The 24,991-nt window shown below is 45.8% G+C and overlaps 1 protein-coding gene across 1 annotated transcript in view; it reads left to right on the top strand.

Annotated features, from left to right (window-relative positions):
* The window catches only part of LOC126539457 (vitellogenin-6-like), a 48,894-nt gene that overhangs the window by 10,333 nt on the left and 13,570 nt on the right, over positions 1–24,991 (top strand). Inside the window, exons 5-17 of the mRNA XM_050186304.3 lie at positions 824–991; positions 1,670–1,809; positions 4,276–4,459; positions 6,668–6,864; positions 7,158–7,326; positions 8,402–8,566; positions 9,628–9,828; positions 10,854–11,071; positions 15,961–16,067; positions 16,628–16,902; positions 18,847–18,967; positions 20,182–20,401; positions 22,043–22,346. Coding sequence (XP_050042261.1) covers positions 824–991; positions 1,670–1,809; positions 4,276–4,459; positions 6,668–6,864; positions 7,158–7,326; positions 8,402–8,566; positions 9,628–9,828; positions 10,854–11,071; positions 15,961–16,067; positions 16,628–16,902; positions 18,847–18,967; positions 20,182–20,401; positions 22,043–22,346 — 2,469 coding nt within the window. The remainder of the gene's footprint in view (positions 1–823; positions 992–1,669; positions 1,810–4,275; positions 4,460–6,667; positions 6,865–7,157; positions 7,327–8,401; positions 8,567–9,627; positions 9,829–10,853; positions 11,072–15,960; positions 16,068–16,627; positions 16,903–18,846; positions 18,968–20,181; positions 20,402–22,042; positions 22,347–24,991) is intronic.

The following is a 24,991-nucleotide window of genomic DNA, read 5'->3' as shown; positions in this document are numbered from 1 at the left end:
ATTTACATTATAGATGAACCCTGAGAGAATTTCTAAACCCTGTCATACTACTGGCACTGATAGTAAAGCACCGCAGGAAAATCAATGTCCGATTCCCGCAAGATTAATATTCTAATTTTACTTAGAATAAGGATATACTATGTGTGAGTTGCAATGCATCCATGGTGAAATTTCAGCTCCAAAGATAAATATGGACGAAAGGAAGACTAGGGCACACAAACGCGCTAGTGTCTTACTTTGGTCCTCGTTCATTTTTGTCCTGACACTTCACCATGTACTCACATTATGAGCGTAGAATCACGTTGCTTCATACGCCAACGCATTTACTAATCTAGCAGGTAACGGCATGTATACCTGTGCTTCCGCGGCCACCTATATAGCCACGTATAGGCCATATAGGCCATATAGGCTATATAGGCCACCTATAGGTCACCTTTGTCGGCCACCTATAGGTCACCTTTGTCGGCCACCTATAGGCCACCTTTGTCGGCCACCTATAGGTGGCCGACAAAGCGTAAAGCTATGTCGCTTGAGACGAAGCTACAAATTTGGCAAAACTTAAAGTATGAAGTTGCGCAGTCGATGATATCGATATTCTGAAAACCGCGAGCGCCACGATCATGAAGCTGAGATCCAACAACAACATGATTTACAAGAGTGCAATACCGATTTAGCGGCGTAAATTCACCTTGACTTGCCCTCCCAAGTGTTAAGTTACTGTTGTGTTTCTAATTAAAAATGGCTTCACGCAGTCCAAGTCTTTCTGCAATTTATCTTACTGTTTACGCGTAATGCCTATATTTTTCGTGCAATATTCCTACAGGATGGTCTGCACGGCCCTTGCGAGACGATGTACGTCGTGCACGAAGAAGAGCACGACTACATTGAGGTGACGAAGGTTAAGAACCTGGAGAAGTGCGACCATCCCAATTTCGCCATCATAGGCCGGGAGGTTGCTAAAAAATGCGTCAAGTGCGAGGCAGAGGAAACGGTGAGTAACACGACAGCTGCGCGTGGACGCTGAGCTTGTGTTGAACGTGCGCGTTAAAAAGAAGAGACACCCAAGGAACGGGAAAGCCCATGCACCATGGAAAATAAAACATACTCTATATAAACGAATGATAAACTGTTTTAGGGCGGCAAATTGATCTTGAGGAATAACTTCTGGGGTTTTACATGCCAAAAAACCGTGATCTGCGTGTTAGGCACACTGTAGTGTGGCACTCCGGAATAATTTTGACCACTTAGGTTTTTTTATTTAACAACGTGAGCGTTCTTGCATTTCGCCCCCATCGAAATGTGGCCGCCGTGGCAGGATCGAACCCATTACCTCGAGCTCAGCAGTACGATGCAGAAAAAACTCGGTAACCACGGCGAGTGGCAAATTATTCTTCGGAAACCCCTTTTACTCGTGTGGCCATGAAGAAAAGGATTATAATTAATAAAGGAAGTTTGTTTTCTATGCCTTTCGCACTGGACAACATTTCAGCGCTGGATCGTCAGCATGGCGCGTAACGCGTCCTCACTTTTTCGTATGTTCGGACGCAAGAGTAGTTCTGGAAACTTTCACGCCACATTATGGTTGTGCTTCACTTTATAAGTAATATCACGTCGGTGCCGGCTAGATTTGCCACTATGGTAGTGTTTACGTCTCTCTCTCTCTTTTCAGCACCCCTCCTCCTCCTCATCTGAGGTGTATTACGAACTTAAGGGAACGGCGCAGCATTACGTGATCGTCCATGCCTGGGCCGAGTCTGGATACCTGTTCAAGCCTTATGGCGAGGGCAAGAAGATTCACGTGAAACTGAAGTAAGCATCTCTCGAGAGAAACAAGACCTCTTTCGTAGGTGTTTGCCAATCTGAACAACTTGTACATCAAAAGCTACACAAGCGAATGCTTGCACCCATTGAAAGTAATAGAAGTCCGTTTGCTGGTGGTTCTTAGTGACGATTCATCACCGATGTGAGGAAGACGACGTACGGCGCTTCAGCACCGTGTGTATGAAGACTCTCTGCCGCGACGCCGCTTGCGAGTTATCATCGACTGCCTGGTCACACAGCCGCTTAGGGGTCAACGTTACCTAAATATTACAAGGCCTCTGCACTGCGCTTTATGACGTCACGCTACTAGGGCCGAAAATTGCGCTGTCAAGGACGGCGTGACGAAAGCGGTGACGTCGAAATCTCAGCGGCTGCGCGGCAGCATTCCCATGTTTCTGTAGCACTCGGCCCATAGCAGCACGAAGTCATAAAACGGAATGTACAGGCCCTGTGCTATCTAGGCTGGCCTTGGTCCAACGCAGACTGCGTTGTCTGGAGGCTCTTTACCACCACAGCTGTACAAAGTACTAGTTGAACTCTAACGCGGAGGCAGTATAATGCGGCGGGAAACCAATATTAAGGTCTATTGGCTACAGCACAACACCCCAGAAAAGGATGTTATGTTTTGGTTTGAAGTGTACGCCTTTATTGTATGATTGATACCTACGTTTCAAAACAAAAAGAAATTGTGCAATCTAACAAGGTGCTTTAGAGCACGAGATGTCGCAAGACGAGAAAGTGGCACATGAGGGCACGCGCTGAGAGTTTCAAGGACCTGTGTCTGGCTTTTGAACGAGAATACGCGTGCGTTCATGGCCCAATTCCACAGTGAACAGCACGAGCACAAAGGAAGAAAAAAAAAAAATTATCGTAGCCTAATGGTTAAAGTGCCGAGGTTGCTGAGCTCGATCGTACTGATGGGTTCGAGTCAACCATTGGTCCCCCGTTGTGTTGTCTTTACTAAAGCGAGCCGAGACAGGAACCTACCTGCCTAGCAGCCTGCCGTAAAGTACCAAGAATGAAGAAAAGAAAGCTCGCATGTAAAGTAGCTTGCGTCGCTGAGCGATAGCAAGCACACCGCAGCATAAAAACAGCTACCAAACTTATTGTGCCCTTAATTAATAGCTTAATTAACCGGGCGCTTCTTGATTAAAGAACCTTATCAAGCAAACGGCTTTACAATAGGGCACCTAGTTCTTAATGCATGCTAAGGTTTTTGCGGAATCCTGCGTGTCATCAACTCAGATATTCGCGTCATGTAAGTCTTCACCAGGCGTATGTGATCAGACGGCGCAGCTCTTCAATCAACGTATCTCTTCAACCAGCTTGACTCTGCAATTCGCGCAACTCTGCAACAAGCGTAAGCCTTCAGCAAGCGGGAGGTGCCCGCCGTGGTGGTGGCTTAGCGGCTATGGTGTTGCGCCTCGAAGCACGAGGTCGCGGGATCAAATTCCGGCCGCGGCGGCCGCATTTCAATGAGGGAAAAACGCAAACAAAAAGAGAAAGAAGAAAACGCTCGTGTCTCGCGCATTGGGGCACGTCAAGGACAGTTTGCTTGTCAGAATTAGCCCGGAGTCGCCGTCTATGGCGTGCCTCATAGTCAAATCATGGTTAGCGCACGCAAGACCCCATAATTCAATTCAACCAGTGGCTATGGTGGTGCGCTGCTAGGCACGAGGTAGCAAGCCCGATTGCCGACCGTGTTGCGTACATAGATTCCAGTGTACATAGAATTAGTTGCACGTTCAAGAACCCGAGGTGGCCAAAATTATTCCGGGATACCTCACTATCACGCGCCTCATAACCATACGGTGGTTTTGGTACGTAAAACGCAGTATTTTTATTTTGCGTGATATCACAGAAAGCACAAAGTTTAACAAAAGCTGGTATGAGTTAATTATGAAGCAAGCTCGTCTCATGTAGGTCCTATGCTCGAGCTTCTGGCCTCCGCTGGAGCCAATGGATGTTCGCCTATAGACAGGCGTTTTTGTGCAGAAACGACGAATACAGAGTACACATGTAAACATAAATAGGCCAGACAGCGCATTACCTACAACTGCGTTACAACCCAACGGCGACTGCGGCTCAACACGTGCGCACAGCACAAGCGTTACTGCGACGTCGTTATCGATAAGAGACCTCGCGAACAGGTAAAGTTGTTGTCCACAACTTCAACTTTGAGTAATATTAACGGCCGACTACAACGGCAAAATAAAGATTACACGTGTGTGTGCATTTGATAAAACCACAATTACTGCTTATTAAAAGCACAGCCCTAAGTACCACGCCTTGCCGCCTTTTCGAGATGACGTCCGTATAATGCGCCGCTGTTCGTGGCCTTGCATTAAATATAATTGTTTAGCCAGCCGGCCGCGAAGAGCTGGGGTTTTGTATTTGTCTCGCGTGTTTCTCGCTTCACCTTGCAACGCCATGACGGACCACGCACATCTGCAGTCGCACCCTGGACCTCCTGGAGGAGCATGACGCCACCACGGAGACACCGCTCCCCGAAGACGTCGAGAAGGAGCACTCGTTGGCCCAGGAGATGTACACGACTGGGGACCTGAAGACTCACGATGAGCTCAGACACGCTATCCCTGCTTTCAAGGAATTCGGCGTGCACGCCAACAAGGAGAAAGTAAGCTCGCCTTTTAACTTACAACACTGTAAATAATTTATTTACACCCTTAAGAATGAACAAGGGGAGTAAATCCGCCCTTAACTACCATCCTTGTACCCTGTTTAGGTGTAAGGGCGTCAGTTATAGATCAATTTACACCCTATTCACTTTTAAGGGTTTAAATGTTTTTTTCCCTGTATGGCGAATTAGTTCTCGGGTCACTCCTTTATTCCACAAATTTATTCCCGAAAGAGATTCAGCTAACCCGCCGTGGTTGCTCAGTGGCTATGGTGTTGGGCTGCTGAGCACGAGGTCGCGGGATCGAATCCCGGCCACGGCGGCCGCATTTCGATGGGGGTGAAATTCGAAAATGTCCGTGCACTTACATTTAGGTGCACGTTAAAGAACCCCAGGTGGTCGAAATTTCCGGAGTCCTCCACTACAGCGTGCCTCATAATCAGAAAGTGGTTTTCGCACGTAAAAACACATAGTTTATTTTTTTAAGAGGTTCAGCGTTCAATAACACAAGGTTCAGCGTTAAACCAAAGCGAAAGTTATCGCATTTTAAGGTATTAATGAAGCCGTCCCTCCCAAATGCAAAGTGTGCTCGACTACAGAGCGACCCCTAAAAACAGCCCTCCACTCGTAATCAACTAGTTTGAACATAATATTCACCTCTCAGTTAAAAAGAGCCAGCTTCAGGTCGACGAGCTGAGTTCCACTTATCGATTTTGTTCACAGTCAGCTTAGCTATTGTATAGAATGTTGGGGTATTACTTATAGGACGCATCTAAATGGCAGTTGTGCGCATGCAAAAACGAGCAATCAGGATCGTTACGTTCGCGAAGTGCGCACTCAATTGAGCCCTTTATTCAAATCGGTGAGATTGCTAGCTTTAAGCTCTCTATGAATACTGAAAACCCACTTCACTTAGACATCTTCAGACTACCCAATAGAACCACTAGAGCTGCATCCCACCAGAATTTTAACCTCCCGCCATGTCAGAACACTTATGGTCGACTACTGATCGAAGTTAACGGTGCTCAAACCTGGAATGAAATTCCTAATAACATAAAAATTTAAAGAAATATTGCACTCACAATTAAGACATTCCAGCTTGGCCACGAACTTCTGTGAACAGTTGCTGCTTCGTTCTCACAATATATAGTCTTTCCTGTCATATACAATCTCGTCAACCATTGCTATTTTTGTCTGCTTACCCTTGTACCCTAGTCTGTATTGGACCCGACACTAGCCCTCTGGCTACGGGTCCAAACATTCGCGTGTATCTGTTTTGTATATTGGATGCATAATAAAGAAATGAAGAAAGGAAGATGTGCATTTTGACAGGACAAGGCAACTGCCTGTGGGTGTGCGTCTTCAAGCTTGTTTTTAGGTGTTACTTTGCTAACCTGATTTCTAGAACATACTCTGTCCGGCGTGCGTCATGCGATTATGAATCCCTCTTTTGCATGGGCCTCTAAGTGAAATATTACACTTCCATCTAAGCAGACTGTTGAGCCTTTAAACGAAAGGCAATTTGCTTTTCAAGAAAGTCAAGGGCCCCTAACTTAGTTTAGCAATTGGTGAACTTGCAAACACCTCGTGCACAGAGCTGTCTATTCATATAATGAAACAAGGCAGTTTAACAGCTGGTGAGCTTATGTAGACTCTGTGTATAACGCTGGAATGCTGTTCGTATTCGTATTATGAAGCGTTTGAAATCGCTAGTGGTTATGACTTAGTAATTGTCACCTTTGCGCTTAATTGCGACTGCGTCATTTATGCGCCTCAAACAAATATACGTGCGCCAGACATTCACGGACTTTGTTTCAACGGAAACCTTTTCGAGCAAACTTTTACCCTTCCTGTCCATAGACGCGCTTCCCTTTCATTTTAGCATTACCAATTGCAAGAATTTATACCTCTATTCCTCTTTTACCCTGTGCTAATTATCGAATGAGAGGGATAGCCGTAGCCAGCAAACTGTGACTACTTTTTATGCTAAAAATAAGCTGCCAAAACGATTTTGATTTCAAAGAAAAAAAGCGTGCGAAATAAGGCGCTGCCAGCTTGACCATGAATCTAAATCGCTCGAAGGCGTTTATGGTTTGAAGAGTGCTGCTTAACCGATAAATTGTGTCATTGTTCTTGAAAAAGAAAAGTACTCAGAATAACAATTATTGACTAACACAAATCCCTCGATTGGCTGCCCCAATTGCGCAGTTCGCGGAAGGCCTGCACAAGCTGGCAGAACTGGAGTACACAGATGACGACATCAAGGAGATCGACAACAAGCCAAGCGGAAGCCAACTATTCATGGTGCTGTTCAACTCCTTCGCGAGCTTCGACTACGACGAGATCAACGAAGTATACCAGAATCACGTGCTCTCAGCACCGGACGAGCTCAAGGATCGCGTCCGGTGAGTGACCCCTGCCTAATCCTGCTTTTGTTCACCACGCGGAATGCTTATGAAAAACGTTTCAGGGACGACCGTCTAATTAACAAATATAGTGCATGAGACACACGACTCGCAAACAGAGCGAACAAAAACAGAAGGCTCTTTCTTGGATTATTTATCCCACGCGGACACAAACTGCGGCTGAAGGAGATGGTCTCATTTTCTTCTTGACTTGTATTAATTATTATTCTCGTGCAAACATAATGAATAGACATGGTGATGCGAGCCTATTCTGCCTCTGTCGTGGCTCGCAGCCACGTATTCTTGGAAGTCCTCGCCGCCGTCGGCAGGAACCCTCACGTCACCTTTGGACTGAACCTGATCAAGAATAACGAGCTGACTCCGCTGGACGCCCATCGCTTCTACGGGAAACTCCACCTGAACCTGAAGCAAGTCAACTCCGCCTTGATCCGCGAAATTGCCGTGAGTGATTTTCCCCACCAAATGGAGTCATACAAACAGCATTGTATGCAGTTGAACTCCAATTTCTCTAGTGATAATAAGTTGTATACTTGCGTCTGAAGCAAAGTCAAGAATGAGTAAACGGAAGCGTAACGTCATCGTAAAGTCATCGGTGTATTTATGTACCCGATACTTTTTTTTTTACTGCTGAATTATAGCAGCCACATGTTGGTGCCGGAAACTTAGGCTTTCTTTTAACGAATTCGTGTTTATTTGCCTACGGCATCATGTTGCTGCATACGGCGATATGCGTTTGATTTATAGCCACGATTTGTGCGTTTCTATGGGAACAAGGTACAAATCAGCTGTTATACTGAAATTTCAGGTAAGGTTGAAACCCAACTAGACAAAAAAAACATGTGGTGTCTGTTCACTGTTAACTCTCTTATGCAACTAAACTGGCTCTCCAAAGCAGTAATTTCATTAGTTACTAATAAGTACATTTACACTTTACTTGCAACAAAGGAATACCGGCTTCCAGGAGTTCCCAAATTTGCGAGCGCCATTACTTGTCTGTGGAGATCTATAATTAGACTCCCGTTGTTCCCTGAACCACTGCGCGCCAAATGCACCAATTGAATCGGCAATACGAAGAGAGGCGTTTGAGGATAAGCTTTATTTTCACATTAAGGCTGTGAAGGTACTACAAAATGCACATGCTTTTGTCTCCTCAGGACTTCCTATGAAGACGCAAGTTCCACCAGAGCATTATTTGGAATTTTCCTAGTACGGTCTATATTTCATGCGCAACCTCTACAACATTACGCCACAAAGCACTGCAAAGCAAAAGAACATGATGTGTTTGTTTCTTGCAGAAATTCGGTGTTCTCAATTCTGTACTACGATTATTTCACTGAGCCGGCTGATTCTCTTTCTGCCCCGTTTCCACAGAGTTATATTTGCTAGTACTCAGAGCTTGCTTACGTGTTCAGGTCTGTCGGAGTAAGTCGCGCGGAGTGAATACTGGCAGGAACACTTTAAAGTAAGCAAAAGCTGAAGCGTTAACAACGCATTTGCAAACACCGCCATATTGCAGGACTCGTGCAAATCGGTGGCCGTCAAGATCCACCGAGGAACATGGAGTGCCTGCAAATTCGCTGCCAGCACAGTCGCAAGCGGCAAGGGATGCAAGCACGCACATGATGACCATGAGGACGACCATGGAACTTGCAGCCCCGAGATTGCCTCGCACATCTTTAACGTGAGCGGCTACATATCTGCACTTTTTATGTCATCATAGGTAGTTAATATTTCATGCTTCAGCTTGCCATTTAAATGGGTGTCCCAACTTTCACCCGTAAGGTAAGCTGCACCGTGTGATTTAACTTACAGATCCTTGTCGTACTGCTTCTCAAGTTCACTTCTAGCAAAATATGTTTGATGTGTATAGTCACTCCGAAAGTGTGGGTGGATGGACATCGCTTCCAAGATTGTCGAGTTTTGTGGGTAAGCTTAGGAGCGAGGCTGCTTGCTAGCCATTTTACCGAAACAGGCCGAGTTTACGTTTAAAGGCGATGAACTGCAGAGGATAATGGCACGTATTCGCCAATGCATACTGGCAGGGGCTGGCAATAGGCAATGTGTAATATTGAATAAGAAATAATGACGTAATGTTTCGCTAAACCTTTGTTATTTCATTTAAAGGCAAATGCCGCAATAGCACGAATAAAGCCTACTCCTGCTTAATAAAACATGCGTGACTCTATGCGAGATCGGGGAAAAGCCAATATTTCTCGAGCCAGAGCCCACCACCTATAATGGCTGCAGTCTAGAGCTGTGCTCATAATCAACTTTTTCGCGGCACACACATTTTGTAAATTTTTTGGGCCACTCTGTAACCTAGTGGTAGTCCTAAGAATGACCCCCACCACGTGGTAGACAACCCTCGCGAAGCTTGCCGGTAATAGCACTGGCGTTTTGTGCATAACTATGCCACAACTTTACCTTGCTTGTGCAATGCGGCTCACAGTTATGTGAGCCGCAACGCATTTGATTTGTGTTTTTAGCGTCATATTCTTCGTATAATAGGTACAAAGGCTTCTGTCAGGCGTTGCTGTACCCCTAGCATCTGTATTTTTCCCGACTAATTAATGCGACAGTTTGTCGTTCTGTACCTTCCTTGGTGTATATAAAAATGTATATCTCATCTGAATCTGAATATAATTATGGATATTTAACCCAATTTTCCGCTAGTTTCTGCAAGTTGATTGAGTATTCTGAACTCTCCATCTTCCTAACAACCATCTGGTTCATGCCGCGCAGTACTCCGTGACGCCAGCAGATACGCACAACGAGCCAGATTTCGAGAGCACCGTCTATCTGCGCGTGGCTGGCAACCTGGCCACGCGGAAAGCGATGCACTACCTGGAGCGCTTCATCTGCCCCAAGTGGCACGCGAGCGAGCACAAGAGGATGGCCGCCCTGTGGGCGCTGAAGCAGGCCTCCAAGTACCACCGTGAATTGGTGAGCATTTACTAAACTCCCTGTGTCCGTGCACTGCACGTGCTGAAGATGCAAGCTCTTCATGTCATAAGCACATCATAGGACAGCTGAGAATCAACGCGGACACGATAGTTTGTTCCTTAAAGACTCATCACTATAGCTTGAAAACCAGTCGTTTTTAGCAAACATTGTGAAGGCTAAACTTTGCCAAATATGTGTTTACATCACTCCCCTTAGGGGACCGGATATAGTTCTCAGTATTTCCGTATACTGGAGAACCTTTCGGAAGCTAAGTCAGCACGAGCTACCACATACTTGTCTAACTTCACATACAAAGTCAGCATCATGTTTTGTAGGGAAGATGGCATTGTAAGTTCGTTTGTTTCCTGTCGGAAGGCTGACAGCGAGAGTTATACTCTGAAAACGCAATGACATTCACGTTGATTCGCAAAAATGTGACATGCAGACCTCAAGAGTATGACGATTTACAGAGTAAGGTTCCTATTATGTCGCAAATGACAAGCAGATTTATCACCTAACCAAAGGAGATATCTTGTGTACCGTGACCCTCCACCACTTAGGAGCCGCATATACCAGCTGATTTGCCCGTTTTATGGATATTTATATCGTTATGTCTAATCGGTACCTTATGACTACTTTGCTTTCTTTTTTAAGTTGGCAGATACTTCAAGAAACTTCTTGATAAATACACCTGCTCCAACACTGTTGTTTTGCTAACAAGGCTGGTCATAAAGAAGCACCACATTTCATCTACAATAAGCTGCATTGATTTTATGGTTGATTTGATATGGCAGCAGGTCTTCGAAGTTCTAATTGAAGCCTGAACCTTAACGGCGTTTTCTTGGGCCTAGGCAACGTATACCCGGAGTCTATACGAAATAGGTTTAATAGTTTTGATAATTCCTTACTGTTCAATTCAATGCCTCAATTTACCATACACCGATACCCAGTTCTTCACTTTCTGTGACCCGCCGTTATATAAAATATGTTTTTTTAGCAAAGATCTTTTCCTTGCTTCTTCGCAGGCTCAATCCATCGCCTTGCCCGTCTTCTACAACACAAGCGAACCAAGCGAGATTCGTATCGCCTCATTCCTGGTCGTCTTGTTCAGCCACCCAGAGCTTTACTTACTGCGTCACATCGCTCGTGAAATGGTCACTGAGCCTAGCGACCAGGTGGTGGCATTCGTGTCAAGTGCCTTCCGCTCCCTGGCCAAGTCTAAGTACCCCTGCCATCGAGAACTGTGAGTGGCACGGAGAAAACAGTATAATTTTTTCCGTATACAAGCCTTAAGCTTACAAGACCTTCAGAAAACATCAAAACAACGGGACTAATGCTGAGAGATAAGCAAAACGAAATTGTTGTCATACCACGCTTGATGATATCGTAGAGGCGAAACAAATATGGAGCAAGCTTCATGATGTAATATGTGCAAGGCAACCTACTCATCATTGAGAAGCTTATAATAGAAAATGAAAAGTACAAAGGAAGACAGCTAGTTGAGAAATTTGTTGAACACTTTAGCTCCCCAGTTGAAAGCATACATGATCGTCATGGTCTAAGCTGCTTTCCTTTCCTATTAGGAATTCCCTACTCGTTTCGTTCTCTAGCCAAGTCTTAGCACCTCTGTTATCGAGAACCACGAGTCACTCGACGAAAAGTAAATAGTCCTTGTGTTTAGAATGAATGAAAGTTGAGCAAGTCAGTAGCAACTCATGGTGCGGTGAGGCAGCCGTGTAAACACGGACACAAGAGGAACAAGAAGGAAAACAGTCGATGTTGTTGACGTCGTACTTGTCAATTTGCACGTCTGATTTGCCCTACCATTAGGTCCGTAATGTAGGCTAACCGATAAGTGTAAATGCCGATGGTTTGTTATCTGATAAGAAACTTTCCAATGGCCCACTCAGCGAAAATGCCGGTGTCTCTCGACTGGAAAAGCGAAAAACGGCACCTAAATTCCCATTAGCTGCGACGCGAAGTAACGAGCGTGCCTCGACGGAGCAGAGGGGACGAAAGGGAACACCTGCTGCTGCGATAGTGCGCTAGGTATTGCATGAGGGGAAAGGGCATCGCCGCGACGCCACGTCACCATCGGTATCGCTCTCGGAAGCCTGTATTATCCGCGCTTTCCGTAGCCGCGCAAGCTCTCGTTGCGTTCTAACTGCGCCTCGGTAAGGTGAAATCAAAACGCGCCAAGTGAAGCAGGTTTGTGCACTCTGCTTTATGACATCATGCTACGTTGACCGAAATTTTCATTGCCAAGCACGCCATGACGAAAGCGGTGACGTCGAAGTCACCGCCGCTTACTCGGAAGTATCCCCATTAGGTTTTATGGCAGTTGGGCAAGGCAGCATTGTTGGCCAGCCGTCTCAACGCGCTCGCTTGCCCACAAGGCGTTCGTGACTCGAAGGACCGCTCAGGCGCGTTCAAGTGGACTATAGTGCTTCCTCAGTCACAACTCATAAGAAGCGCTCAGATGTCCTCAGACTTTTATTTCACAATACCCATCAAGGTCCCCAAAGGGGTATTACGAGGGAGATTCAGAAAGTATTTTGCCAAATTACAGTCAGCATATCCAATCAAAGCGGTGGACCTTTATTGGACCGGGCCGGCATTATCAGCCGGTAGCTCCGCGGCACAGCGCTGCTGTCAGGTAAGATACCTAGGTAGTACATTAGGCAGTATAATAGCAAGAGCTTGGTGGCGCAACCCACCGCCCCGTTCCAAAGGGGACGCTCATAACATCCATCCATCCATCCATGGCGTTTGGGCTTCACACGTCCCCAGCGTATGAGCAACGAAGTGCGATTCGTTTTCTACGCAGCTAGGGACGAATGCCCATCGAAATACACAAAGAAATGTAGCCCACCTATTGGGAAAGGTGACTCGCTTTGATAAGTGTGAGGCGGTGGTTTGCGAGTTCGCAAAAGGGCCGTGAAGTGCGACGGTGGTTCCACATTCAGCCGAACGAGTTCTACCACAGGGGCATCTAAAATTTAGCGCTGCGATGGAACAAATGTGTGAACTGGTGTGGGGACTATGTGGGGAAAATAGTGTAAGATACGTAGAATAGTACGAATATTTCTGATTACTTGTGTGCACCTTATTTTGGCTAATAAATAATAGGGACAAACACTCTCTGATTCGCACTTGTACATAAGAGAGGGGGGGGGGGGCGCAGCAGAAAAAATAATGTGACTTCTGTGGAATAAAAAAAAATTCCGCGAACAAACCAAATACACAAGTAAAACAGATTGACAAGTATATGTAACTAATGAGAACTGGAAATGGGCAGGACTGCAACACATAAACCAATTAAAATTAATTAATTAAAGAATATTAGGACATGGTGATCCAAAAATGTGAAGTCCATCGCTAATTGATATAGGGCATATTAATTCAAAAAACGGACACACACTATGAAAATGCAAGAAAAAGTAACAAAAATGCAGTAACTCGCAAAAGAGGCCATAAGTTTGAAGATAAGAACAAAGCAAGTAATATATACGCGCATGCTGCTGAGAGTCAAGTAACATGGCGAGTATGGCCGACACTAACAATAAGCCGAGAACGCCAGCTCACAATTGCTATCTGGAAAGGGAATATTCTGCCAGTACTAATCTATGGGAGTGAAAGAATTGAAGGGCCACAAGCTTTCGAACAAGTCAAGCACCCCGCATCGAGTGATGATCCCGAACATGATGCATGTGATTCGCCTCTTGCTTTTCTTCTTCCTCCCTTCCTTTCAAATAACCAGGCCGTCGAGCCATCATTATTACGATAAACGGATTCAAGTAATCAACGTTAAGAGACAGAAATACACAGTTTGTATTCGTGACAAAGCTGGAATAGTCCGTCTAGTTTTCATTACAGACAAGAGTAGTACTTGAGGGCGGCCGAAGCATAGGTTGTGGGCAGCTAGATAGCGAGTGACGCAAGACTGGGGTAGTAGATCTCAGAACCTTCGCCCTGCAGCGGACTTACAACCAGCCTATGATGAATATAGTAACGATTATGAATTAAGTAGTCGCAAACTCTCCGCCTGTTGTGCTTAAAATATTGTCCAGCTTGCAAAAAAAAAAAAATGTTTCCAGCTGAAGACATTGAGACGGGCTTCTGGAAAGAAAACACACGACTGGGAAGGTTCGATAATTTTTCAATATCAACTGAATATTGTACAGTTAATACTCATCTTAGACTCGGAAACAAATTATTCCAAATATATTGAAAAAGAATTAGATATATTACGAATATTCGAAACCAGTAGCCTATAGTGCTGGCCGCACCTGAGAAAGCGATTCACGGCGCAAATTTCTATCTAGTATGGAGCCTAAATTGGAGAGGTTTTCAATGCGATAGCGTCAAACGGCCTATTGCGCGAAAAAAGCCGGCGTGCGTATAGTTTGTAGCAGCAAAACGGACGCCAAGTCCCGAGCTTGCCTCGACGGAGCGAAGTGGAGCACTTCTACCGCGCAAGCGCGCCCCGTGTTGCGTGAGAGGAGCGGGCATCGCCGCGACGCCACGTCAGCCTCTTTGTCGCGCTCGGAAGCTGGCGCGCGGTCCCCGAGCGAGAACCGCCGTTCGCTGCTGCTAGCTGGCTCGGGCAGTACGTACTGCTATCGCCTGCCGGTCTTGGCGGTCGCTACTGTTTCCTCGGTATACTGTCGCGCAGGAAGTCGGTGGAATGCGGCGTTGCCCACAGCAGGCTGCTGCTGCCTGCTGGCTCGGAAAGCAAAACTTGAAGGACCGCTCAGAGGTGTTCAATTGGACAGTAATGCTTTCGCATTCACAATTGATAAGAAGTGCTTAAGTCTCCTCGGATTTGTTTTTTCGTAGGTGTTCTTCGTTATTGAACAAGCGCTTTCACTTATGATTTGCCCCCTCACAAAGATCGTCTGAAGTTTTCTCCTGCGAACAATTCTAGGCTAACAGCTTTTTATGAATACGAGCCATGGGTCCTATTTTGTGCAGCTTGACATGCTCCTATCAAGGCAAATTTAGCGCGTAGGCGAAGCGCAGCCACAAGACGACAAAGCTATAGGAAAACTCTAACATCTTCGTTGCACGTGGTATAGGTGTCTATGGAGCAAAGATGTCCAAATGCTACAACAATGCTTTTCAAGGAAGTCCGACTACATTGAGTTAATCCATTACAGTGATGCCCTTCCACGTGGCCCATCTTGCAAGCGTGCCAGCTGCGAGCCGTCCACCTATCCGAACTCTCAAAGCAGCCGATCGCGCTCCCAATTGTGACATTTTATAGCCCCAGAGCGGTGGGCAATCTCTTACTGAGATACGCACCTCAGCAAGAACTCGGAGTTTTGCAATCCCGATGTTAGGGTGCCTCGCAGAAGAACCGCAGCTTTCGCCTCTCGCGATAGTAATTACTTTTTCAATCCTACCCATGCTCCCGATCTTATTGCTTGACAACAAATGTCCCGATTGATAACTGACAAAGGACCAAATGCCTCTGAGTTAATGCACATCTTATGTCATATAATGCAATGGTTTGACCGAGAAGAGAGTGCGAATTTTCCAACCTAACAACAAAGATTGAATAAATACGTTCTTACAGCAAAGGCTTACGAGTCTAGCTTTCACTATTGGACATATTTGCGATGTTCCAAAATTTTATAGTGACGAAAATTAGCAACAAACAAGTGTGCATATTATGATTCAATAGGGAAATCGATAATCCAAGTTAAGTGTTAAGTGTTCGTATTAGATTCTTGTTCAAAAATTTCGATATTCGCACGCTCCTATCATATATGACCCACTGGGGAATGCTGTACTGGGACTGGCACTGGGAAAGCTGTTCTAGTTTCCCTTAGACACTGCGTGCATAACCTGGTGTGGTTTATTTTCAACTTGATTACTGGCAGTTCATTCTTTGTCTTACTGTCTTAGCTGCATAAGCGGCAGTGTATGAACACGTTTTGACTGGGCACCATAAATAAAACATCAACGCATACCTGTGTTCCAGAATCGTTCACAATAAGGAAGCTTCCAAATAATGAGCTTTCAGATAAGATCATACACTCATACCTTACATTTATAAACTTACTAACGAATCCTCACACGAACGAATACACGTTCAATTCAAGAGTTGCTCTCACTTCGTTTTCGCAGTGCCCAACAGATGCGCTATGTGCTGCCGGAATGGGACCACGATACGAGGTTCAGGAGGCCCATCGATAAGGCTTCGTCTCACCTAATCATCTCTTCCACATACAACCGTAAGTTCGCTTACATACGTCTCAACGCTGTTGCTTTCAGGAAAACCACTCACAATTTCGGTAGGCATTTTTCTACTGCTCTTCTACAATTGGTGCCACCATGATGAGGTTGAAAGATTGCTGTTACGCTGTTACACCTACCCTCGTAAGTCTCAGAGTCGACAGCGCTCACGTGAATGTCATCCGCGCACATGCTACGTGGTGTACGGCATGTGCCATTCGGCAAGAAAGCGCAACCACAGTCAGGAAATCCTTCTCAAAGAAAGCTTTACCTTGTAACATTTAGTTATATTATGTAGCACGAGTTCTTTGTGATCGCTGAAACATTTCACCATAGCGTTATGGCTAATACAGCCTGCGCACAGTCAACCATCTTCTTTTTGTTTGGTTTTACGCGCTCAGCTTCAAGAAGCATTACCTTTATTTCCATTGAATAAGAACAAGTAGCAAAAACACAAGTAACTGCCGGACAGACGTCTTTCTGTGTTACGTGTTAGTCGCCTACAAGACCAAAGTGTATGTGTATAGCTACACGACCATAACGCCATTCTTCGATGCAGCCAAATATGACTATGGTAGCATGACGGCCTCGGAGATGATCCGCTCGCACGACAGCTACCTGCCCCGGAACATGTACATCAAGCTCATGGACTACATGGCCGGCCACTCGTACGACACACTCACCCTTGCGTTCGAGAGCTGGGGCATGGACAAGCATCTTAGTCACCTCCTAGGCCCGCAGCCGGGATCCACGAAGAACCTCTGGAACTTCATGGGCCGTCGTCGCATCCCGCGCGATGCGTCGGCCAAAGAGCGAAAGGAGATCGAGGATTCTGTGAGTGTTTGAAGCCACCGACTAACTTAACATGAGCAGGAAAAAAACTACTTGTATCTCTGGGGGGTTTCAGCAAAAAGTCGCAGTTCCGCCTGAAAGGCGAAGCATTGAGTGCGATTGCAAATTGTTAGACAGGTGTACGAAGTAAGGCTAGTGGTTTTATTGGCCGTATAAACTGCTGTAAACTTTCGCTAATAAATAAATTAGCAAACGTTTCGTCACGTGAGCACTCGCAAACATGAGCTCATCTCACTCGATTTGCGCGGATATTCGGTGTGAAAACGCTGGCGTGGTGAAGAGCGGCAGCAGCGGCGAGCGAAGTTCCCGTCATCCTGCCTCTCGCTTCGACGCGACCTGGGCGCGCGAGAACACAGCAAACGCGATGTCAGCAGGTTTCTCGGGTAGCGTAGCCCTCGTACCCACGTAGGTTACCTCCAAGACCGACATCGCGCATCAAGCCAACATCCTTCTTGGCTCACACTCGCATGATTTTCCACACATTTTCTTGGCTCACACTCGCACGAACCGGGCGCACCGCTTCGTGGCTTCCAAGATACTCACACGCCGGCGCGTGCAAATGGCAGACGCGTGGCCAGTCTATGTATGGTAAAGGGGTTTCCTTGACTTTTCGCGTAACAGAATTATGTTTTCTCGTATAGTCAAATTATGATCCGAAGCTATCATGTCTGTAGGTTGTGTGTAAGTCGTACTTTATGATTTTTGTACGTATTTTAGCTTGAGAAATGCAATTAGCTCAGTAGCTTCATTACATAACACAATTCTTTTCGCCGAAACGACGTCCGATACCAGATTTTCTGCGACACGGGGCCCTTAACGCTATCGCGTTGAAACGATAAAGCAACTTTAACGGCAGACAAGTTTCAGGGGGGGGGGGGGGGGAGATCTGCCTGTTTCTTTCGTCATAGCAATGTGTACTCTGTGACAGTCATAGCGACAGAAGTTTATGTCGTAACATCGACAGGTTGGTAAAGCAAATCCAGTTTTGTCATGACAAATTAATGCTTGGCGTATTTTAGAACCTGTCGCTTTCGTCCCGGATAATTTTTGTACCACACGGAAGGGATTCTCACACCGCAATCTGTGGTCCTGTCACTAAACAGATGAGATTTTAGTGTTCAAGATAAATTTCTGTCAGTATGTGTACACTTCTGCGTGTTGCAACAAGGCCATTTTCTTTGTGACCACCAAAAAGTTTGTTGTTCCGAAAAAAAAAAAAGACATACAACTTTTTCTTTGACACGAGCATCAAATGCGGTGTATCACTCATTAACTCTAACCGAAACAATTATGAACACAGTAACTGCTCAGGGTATGTTTCCTTAGCCCACAATGATACTGGCACCAGCTTTTATATATGTGCCTTTTGAATTGTTCTGAAATGCATTAAGTTCCTACTCGTTATTTTCCCACAGAACCTTACTTTAAGCAGTGCGGGATAAAATGCTATTCTGTTTTCATGGAGTTTACGCAAATACAATTCTTGATCAAGAAAAGCTTTGTAAAATCACCAATTTGTTCATTAAAGTGGTTGATCAAGGCATGATACATGGGTCGTCAATGGGTTCTGTTTACGCCGAGCAAAGGCAACCACCTTGAGAGGTTTAAGCTGCTCTGCAGCCACCTTTCGTCTATTCGGGCTTCACTGGGAGAATGAACTGTTTCAGGCTTCCAGCAAACGCGTTCAAATCATTAGCACACATTGTTGGTCATTAACACTGTCCATCGCGTTTACTTATCCGTTTATTCGTTCACTTCTGTAGAAATTACATGCGTTAAAGGCCATGTGTGATAACATCATTTTTCTCTGGAAAAATGTATGCAGTTCACTGTGTTGGACTGCTGACTCTCTTTCTTTCCGTGCCATCTCCCTTGCCATGTGACCCAGTGAAACGTGGTTCTTATTGTAAAATTTGCTATGCGCAGCTGCACATCACTGACCGGGAGTACGACCCAATGTTCGCACGTCTCAGCCTATCCATCTTTGGAAAGACCGTGGACACCTTTATCATGGACGAGAGCACCCTGGCCACATTTATGCAGAGAGGTTGGCCGTTTCACCTATCAAGTTGCAATATGTTTGTATGCATAAAACCTGAATTGGTTGTAGTAAAACACGTTGTGGGGCTAGTTCGTGCATAGCTTTCAAAAGATGAAGCGTCAACTTCTTAGTGTGCTGTCGCCGTTGGCGCTTCATCTTTTGAAAGCTGAATTGGTTGGTACATTAGCTTATCATAGCAATCCGCGAGACCAAGTAAGCATAAAATATTTCCCCGAAATACTGTACATTGACAAATACTTTCAGAAGCTTGGGTTCAGCGGCTTTTAACAGCGAAGTTTATCCAGGTGTCCAACTCTAACTGATTATATGACAATACTACCAGACAGCTTCATTTGAAGTGTGCGTCACTCAAACTAATCTATATCATATTTACAGCTATAGTTCTATGACTAGATGTATCGCCGAGATATAAACATGTGAGAATATGGTACGGATGCGGAAGCCAGGCATGGGGACCGTAAATGCTACCATGTCTGCGCGCTCAATCCATTATCACGACTACGTTCATATATTAAGGCTCTCCGCGGCTACACCGCACAAGGAATGCACATTCCATTTATTTTTGCCACTGTTGCAAGCACCATATTTTCCCGACTATAACATGCACCCGGTGTAAATATGCCAAAAATGAATGCTGGCTGGAAAAAAATCTAATATCTATAGACTTCTATAGACCTCCTATAGAATAAGTCAAATCGTCTTGCTCGCGAAGACGAACGGGCAAAACATCCAGCAACCGTTGTAACTACCATTTGCACTTTGATATCAACATCCAACAAGTATGAGTCAAGCGTAATTATTAGCCATACAGATTTTCAGAAAATAAAAGTGAACGACTTCGCAAGCAACGTTCTTGAAAACCCCTAAAGCAGCCAGTACCAGTCCCAAAGTGTACAGCCAGTCAACCCACAATGAGAAAACAGCGATGTGCGCGTATCAGGTTAAACACGTAGTGATAGTGAAAAGTGATCCATGCCTGCCATGTCCGAACGAGCAACGTTCAAATTTAGAATTTCGTGAAGTCCAGACCAGGATACAACCTACAGCACATAAATTCAGCACTTAGAACACGTGATGTACGGCTAGCGTAGTCCCTGAACTGCAGTACGCGCTAGCATACTTGAAAATGGTAATTTCACGATGCTCCACGGGTTGAATCTAATACGTACCACGTTGTTTCCCACTGTGCGCTCCCTCAGATAAACCAGACCGGGCTATTCAGAATGTGTTGGGCCTTGAAGTCCACAGGAAGTACTTCTACATGACCACAGACATATCGCTGCTGATGCCGAGTGAGTTGGGCGTGCCGGTCATGCTCGACTTCAAGCAGGCCGAGTTTATCTACGCAAAGCGAGAGAAGACGGGTCTCACTCACGGCGACAGCGCAGAACTCCACTTGGACATTAAGCGCCACTACCTGTAAGTGCGCTTCTGCAACTAAGCCCAGGGCTGCGGGTCCGAATTCGCGCTATATTGGGCATGGATTGCGTGAAAGTGTGGCCATGCAACGCACTTTAATTGATCAGACGTCCGCAATTAAGTGTGCTATAATATTCCAGGAAGGCGGTGCGATAAAGGCGCTGAAGAATGCGCTCGGGGTCCGTGCTGGCTACGTTTCTGTTCATTGTATTCTTTTGTCGGCAATGTAGCGTACAGGTACAAAATCAGGTCATTGAGCATGAATGCCACCATCGGCTGGATTTCTTTCAGGAAATGCATAGCATGCGCTTGAGCCGCGAGAAGAGCTTGACGGGTCTTAAATGAATGGGGTGCACAAAGATGGGAAGTAAGCAGGGTGTATCAGCTAATGTTAGCCAAGCTCTGAAAAACTAAATAGAGAATGCACGAGGAAGCAACCAAAGGCATTCGGTCAGCAGTGACGAACCGCACCAGAACGATATTCTTTTCAAAACCGAAATTTAAATAATTTGATGAAAATAATTAACGAACATATTAATTACTTAATTAAGGGCTCGGACTTTCTTAGAAAAGTAAGAAGTGTGTTTTAAAGCATCTAATTCAGTCATTTTAAGTGCGCTATGTCTCGCGTAATTATTTTTTTCCGCGTCATAAAGAAAACGCGCGATAGCCGCATGATTATGCGTCCGTGAGCCGTGACACAAGCGGCCCCAGGCGTTACCCGAAGGAATTAGCTCTGCTCAATGCCTCCTTTCCGCCTCCTCCGCCTCCTCAATGCCGCTGCGCACTGCACTGGCTTCGCGCTTCACGCGGAAAAAGCAGCTCGCAGTTCGCGGTAGCCAACGCCAATACCGACGCCTCACCACTTTCACGTGGCCGCCCAGCCAGGCATTGAGCAGAGTTAATTCCTCCGATTAACGCCTGGGACCGCTGGTATCCCGACGCGTGGAGGCGTAATCATGCGGCCATTTTCTTATTTTGAGCGTTTCTTTATAATGCAGGAAGCATATTTACGCGGGACATAGCACAGTGACAACAACTGAATCGGGTGCCTCGAAACACAATTAATAATTTTCTATGAAAATTCGCACCCTCGTATCAGTAATTAAAGGATGGTTAATTCACCTCCTCTAAATATCGGCAGTTCATTTACGAAAAAGAATAATCCTGGTACGGTACGTGACTGCTGACAGAAAACCACTGGAAGATTCCTCGTATATTCTGTATTTTATTTTTCAGAAATTGGCTAACGTTAACTGCGACACCCTGCATACCAGTCAGCAATACAAGGAAAAACGCCGAATGTATTCCAGAGCAGCGATTACTCGTCACTTGAGGCCCGAATCTTAAACTTGAATATGTATAGACCAAACAGCTTTTGCGATGAGTGTTTATCCGGTGGAATTCTCTTTTTCTTGACATAGCTGTAGAAAGGCTAATAGCACCTTACTTCAGATCAGTGGCGTTCCCTCTTACATTCAGGTTAGTCGCTCACGGGTTGCAGCTAAATCTAATCAAGTGAAAAGCACACAGAAAATATATAAAATGGTATTGTTTTCACAAAACGGGCTTGATATGCTTTGAGCAGCTACGCCAAACATTAATCCCGCTTCCTTCGAATTTTCTCACCCCTCTGAATAGGTACGATGTCGCGTCGTACCAGATGGTCGGCTTCGCGCCAGAGTTCACCAAGCTGGCGCTTGGAACGGGTTACGGCGCGAGGACCGTCATCTCCTGGCCGCTCGATCTCAAGGTGACCTTGGCACCGCTCGAGGGCAAGCTGAGCCTGCGCCGACCCCTGCACCTGCCCTGGAACGTGATCAACCACAACTTCCACCCCTTCACGTTCGCCATGCCATACGATATCAACGCGGACCCGGCACATGCGCTGGCCGAGTTTCCCAACCTGGTGAAGCCTCTCTACCGACCGGAAGAACTGACCGAGGTGAAACGGCAATGCGAACAAGCTTAAAACGTTGGATTTTCCCTAGGTCGTTCCTCAGTTTCATGTCGTCTGTCACCAACCGCAGCACAGACGTTGGCGCTGCTGCAGAAGGTGGTTACAATGGTGAAAGCGTGCGCGACGCCGCGTGAGCTTCCACCAATGAAAAAGAGGAGTTTCGTTGAAGACAAATGTCTTCTCAGCTGACTTAACGCGGGGTCGGCACATATCGGATCTGGCTAGCTTGTAAGCAATTCCTAAAAGACGGTCAGTTAGGCGACTTGCAGATGTCGTATCGACATGAGAATGGAAGCTTTACACGCAGAGAACACGTAGCAATAATCAACAACTAACACTTTCAATAAGAAGGAGCATAATAACCCGTAAACATAGCATTAATGGTGTGGGATGAAAGCCCCTGTGTGCACTGTGTCACCTTCTGCCGTGCCGCTGTCAAGCGCCACTTAACTGCCGCGCCCTCCGCGAGTTGGCGCGATTGGTCCGAGTTCGGGACTGAGGAAAGCTAGTTCGAAGAAGGAGGGAGAGTGGAGAGCCACTGGCCGCGCGACTGCGTCACCCGAGCCTTGGGCGTGTGCTTCGAAGAAGCTGTAAACACGCGGGTCTAATAGGCAGTGCAGCTCACGTTAGCGTGAAAGAGAAAGGAAACGAACCCTGGCGAGGTACGCATCCGGAGTGTCAAACGCTGAAAAAGAAACGAAAGAGTCGACCAAGCGCCAACGCTAAACGAGACAAGCTCAACGTAACTGCGTGTGAAGTACGATACGAATAATATACGAAGTAAGCGAATACTGAACGTGACAAAAAAAAATGGCAAGAGACGAAATACAGAGATATTATCAATATTTATCAATATCGGATCATTTAAACCACCATGTATGCCCGCTTTGTCTCTAACGTCGACACTTGGCTGACCCTTACCTTTTTCGTGACGCAAAGCTTGCTTTACTGCAGCATCACCACGTGGAGTAGCCCCTTGTGGGACTCGCCTATTGCGCCCACATCATTTGGAAGTTTCGCCACCATGCAGTCACATCTTATCGTTGCGTTTGGGAATCGTTGTTAGCGCGGGCATTTGCCACCACGTCGCCTTAACCGGATGGTGCTTATGGGGCAGCCGGCTCCGGTGGCTCTCTCGGCAGGTTTCCCAGAGCCCGGCTGAGGCAGTGCATGTTTAAAGATCTGGCGAGCACGCGAGCTTCGGCGAGGAGCGTAGTAGTTCGCAACAGAACACTGTAAAACCGCACGTACAGTGCTGTACAGATGTACTGTTCACATTGGAATGCATTCCAATATGTACAGTGACATGTCATGGAAGAAGACAAACCCTCATAGTCGCAAATGATTTGGCAAACTCGAGGTCACCAGTGATGAGACCCACCCCGCCTCACAGATAACGCCATAACACTCGCATTACAAATTTGTAACCGTTGTGTAACTTGTTCTCGTAAAAAGCGCGCCAGCCCTTTCAACAGAGTGTCATTGTTGTGCCTCAAAGCTGTTCGATAGGGGCTATTGCATCTTTCCTCAAAGTATGCAATTGTTGTGATGAAACTGCTAGAGGTACGTCACGTACAGCACTCCAGCAACACCATTCACCATTATCCCGACGTTTCTTTATTCTTGATTATCTTTAGTATCTTTCTTTCAGTCTTCTAGTTGTTTCACCTAGTAAGTTTTGCCCTTAATGTAAATATTTTGTGACTCATTTCAAAGAAATAAGTTTCAGGATTGTCCAGTCTCTGCCCGCTATGTGTTCGGGATCATGAATTAACTACCAGGACCAGGTATTCCATAAAGGTGCAGAAGTATTGAAAGTAGGGGGAGTTGGCATGGATTCGCATTGCGAACAGAGGGAAATGAACTGTATGAACTAAGACCACATAGAAAAGCGCTGCCTTTCAAATGAAACATTGCAGAGTCAGCTGCTATGGTGTTGCTCGAGGATATTCTGTGTAGTCGTCTGCTGCATGACACATCCGAGTCGAGACATTTAGTGCTCAAACATGTGCTACGAAAACATAAAAATAGGCCCAGCTGAAAATGTATTAAACTTGAGTAACGTTTCTTTAGAGACTAACAGTTCTCACACAAAAGTGATTTAATTTAAATTGAAAGAGTCTTAGTAATTACTAAATTTGCAGAAACACCACAGAGCACTGCTCACTCAACACCTGAGTTTCCACACGTGAGCGTTGTACAGTTCACCGGATGGGTCAAAAATTCAAGCCATGCAGGCGTCATCAGGCGCCCTTATACCAAGGCAGTGTAAAGGGTAAGATGGGCCTTACTGGCGCCAGTGCCCGACGTACATCCTCACCAGGATTTTAATGTGGTTTATAAAACTGGTGATGCATGTAAAGTATCATACAATAAAATACAGCAACATACCGTATCGGTTTAAGGTCAGGTACAATAAAAAATACTTCGTAAAATGAAAAAAAAAACAGAAGTTGTAGTTGAAGTGAGGAGGGAGAAGATAATAGAAAGAACAGACGTAAAGGAAGAGCAAAGTTTTCACGAACTCACACATATGACGAGAACTCGCAGATATCATGCAAACATGGCCAGACCTTCATGGAATGAAAAGTAGGCTCAATGTAAGGTGAAGTTCTGTAAGCCTTTGATGA

This window comes from Dermacentor andersoni, chromosome 11, assembly GCF_023375885.2.
Source record: "Dermacentor andersoni chromosome 11, qqDerAnde1_hic_scaffold, whole genome shotgun sequence".
NCBI classification, from domain to species: domain Eukaryota; kingdom Metazoa; phylum Arthropoda; class Arachnida; order Ixodida; family Ixodidae; genus Dermacentor; species Dermacentor andersoni.
The sequence above is the reverse complement of the archived record's forward strand: the minus strand, read 5'-3'. Positions and strand labels throughout refer to the sequence as shown.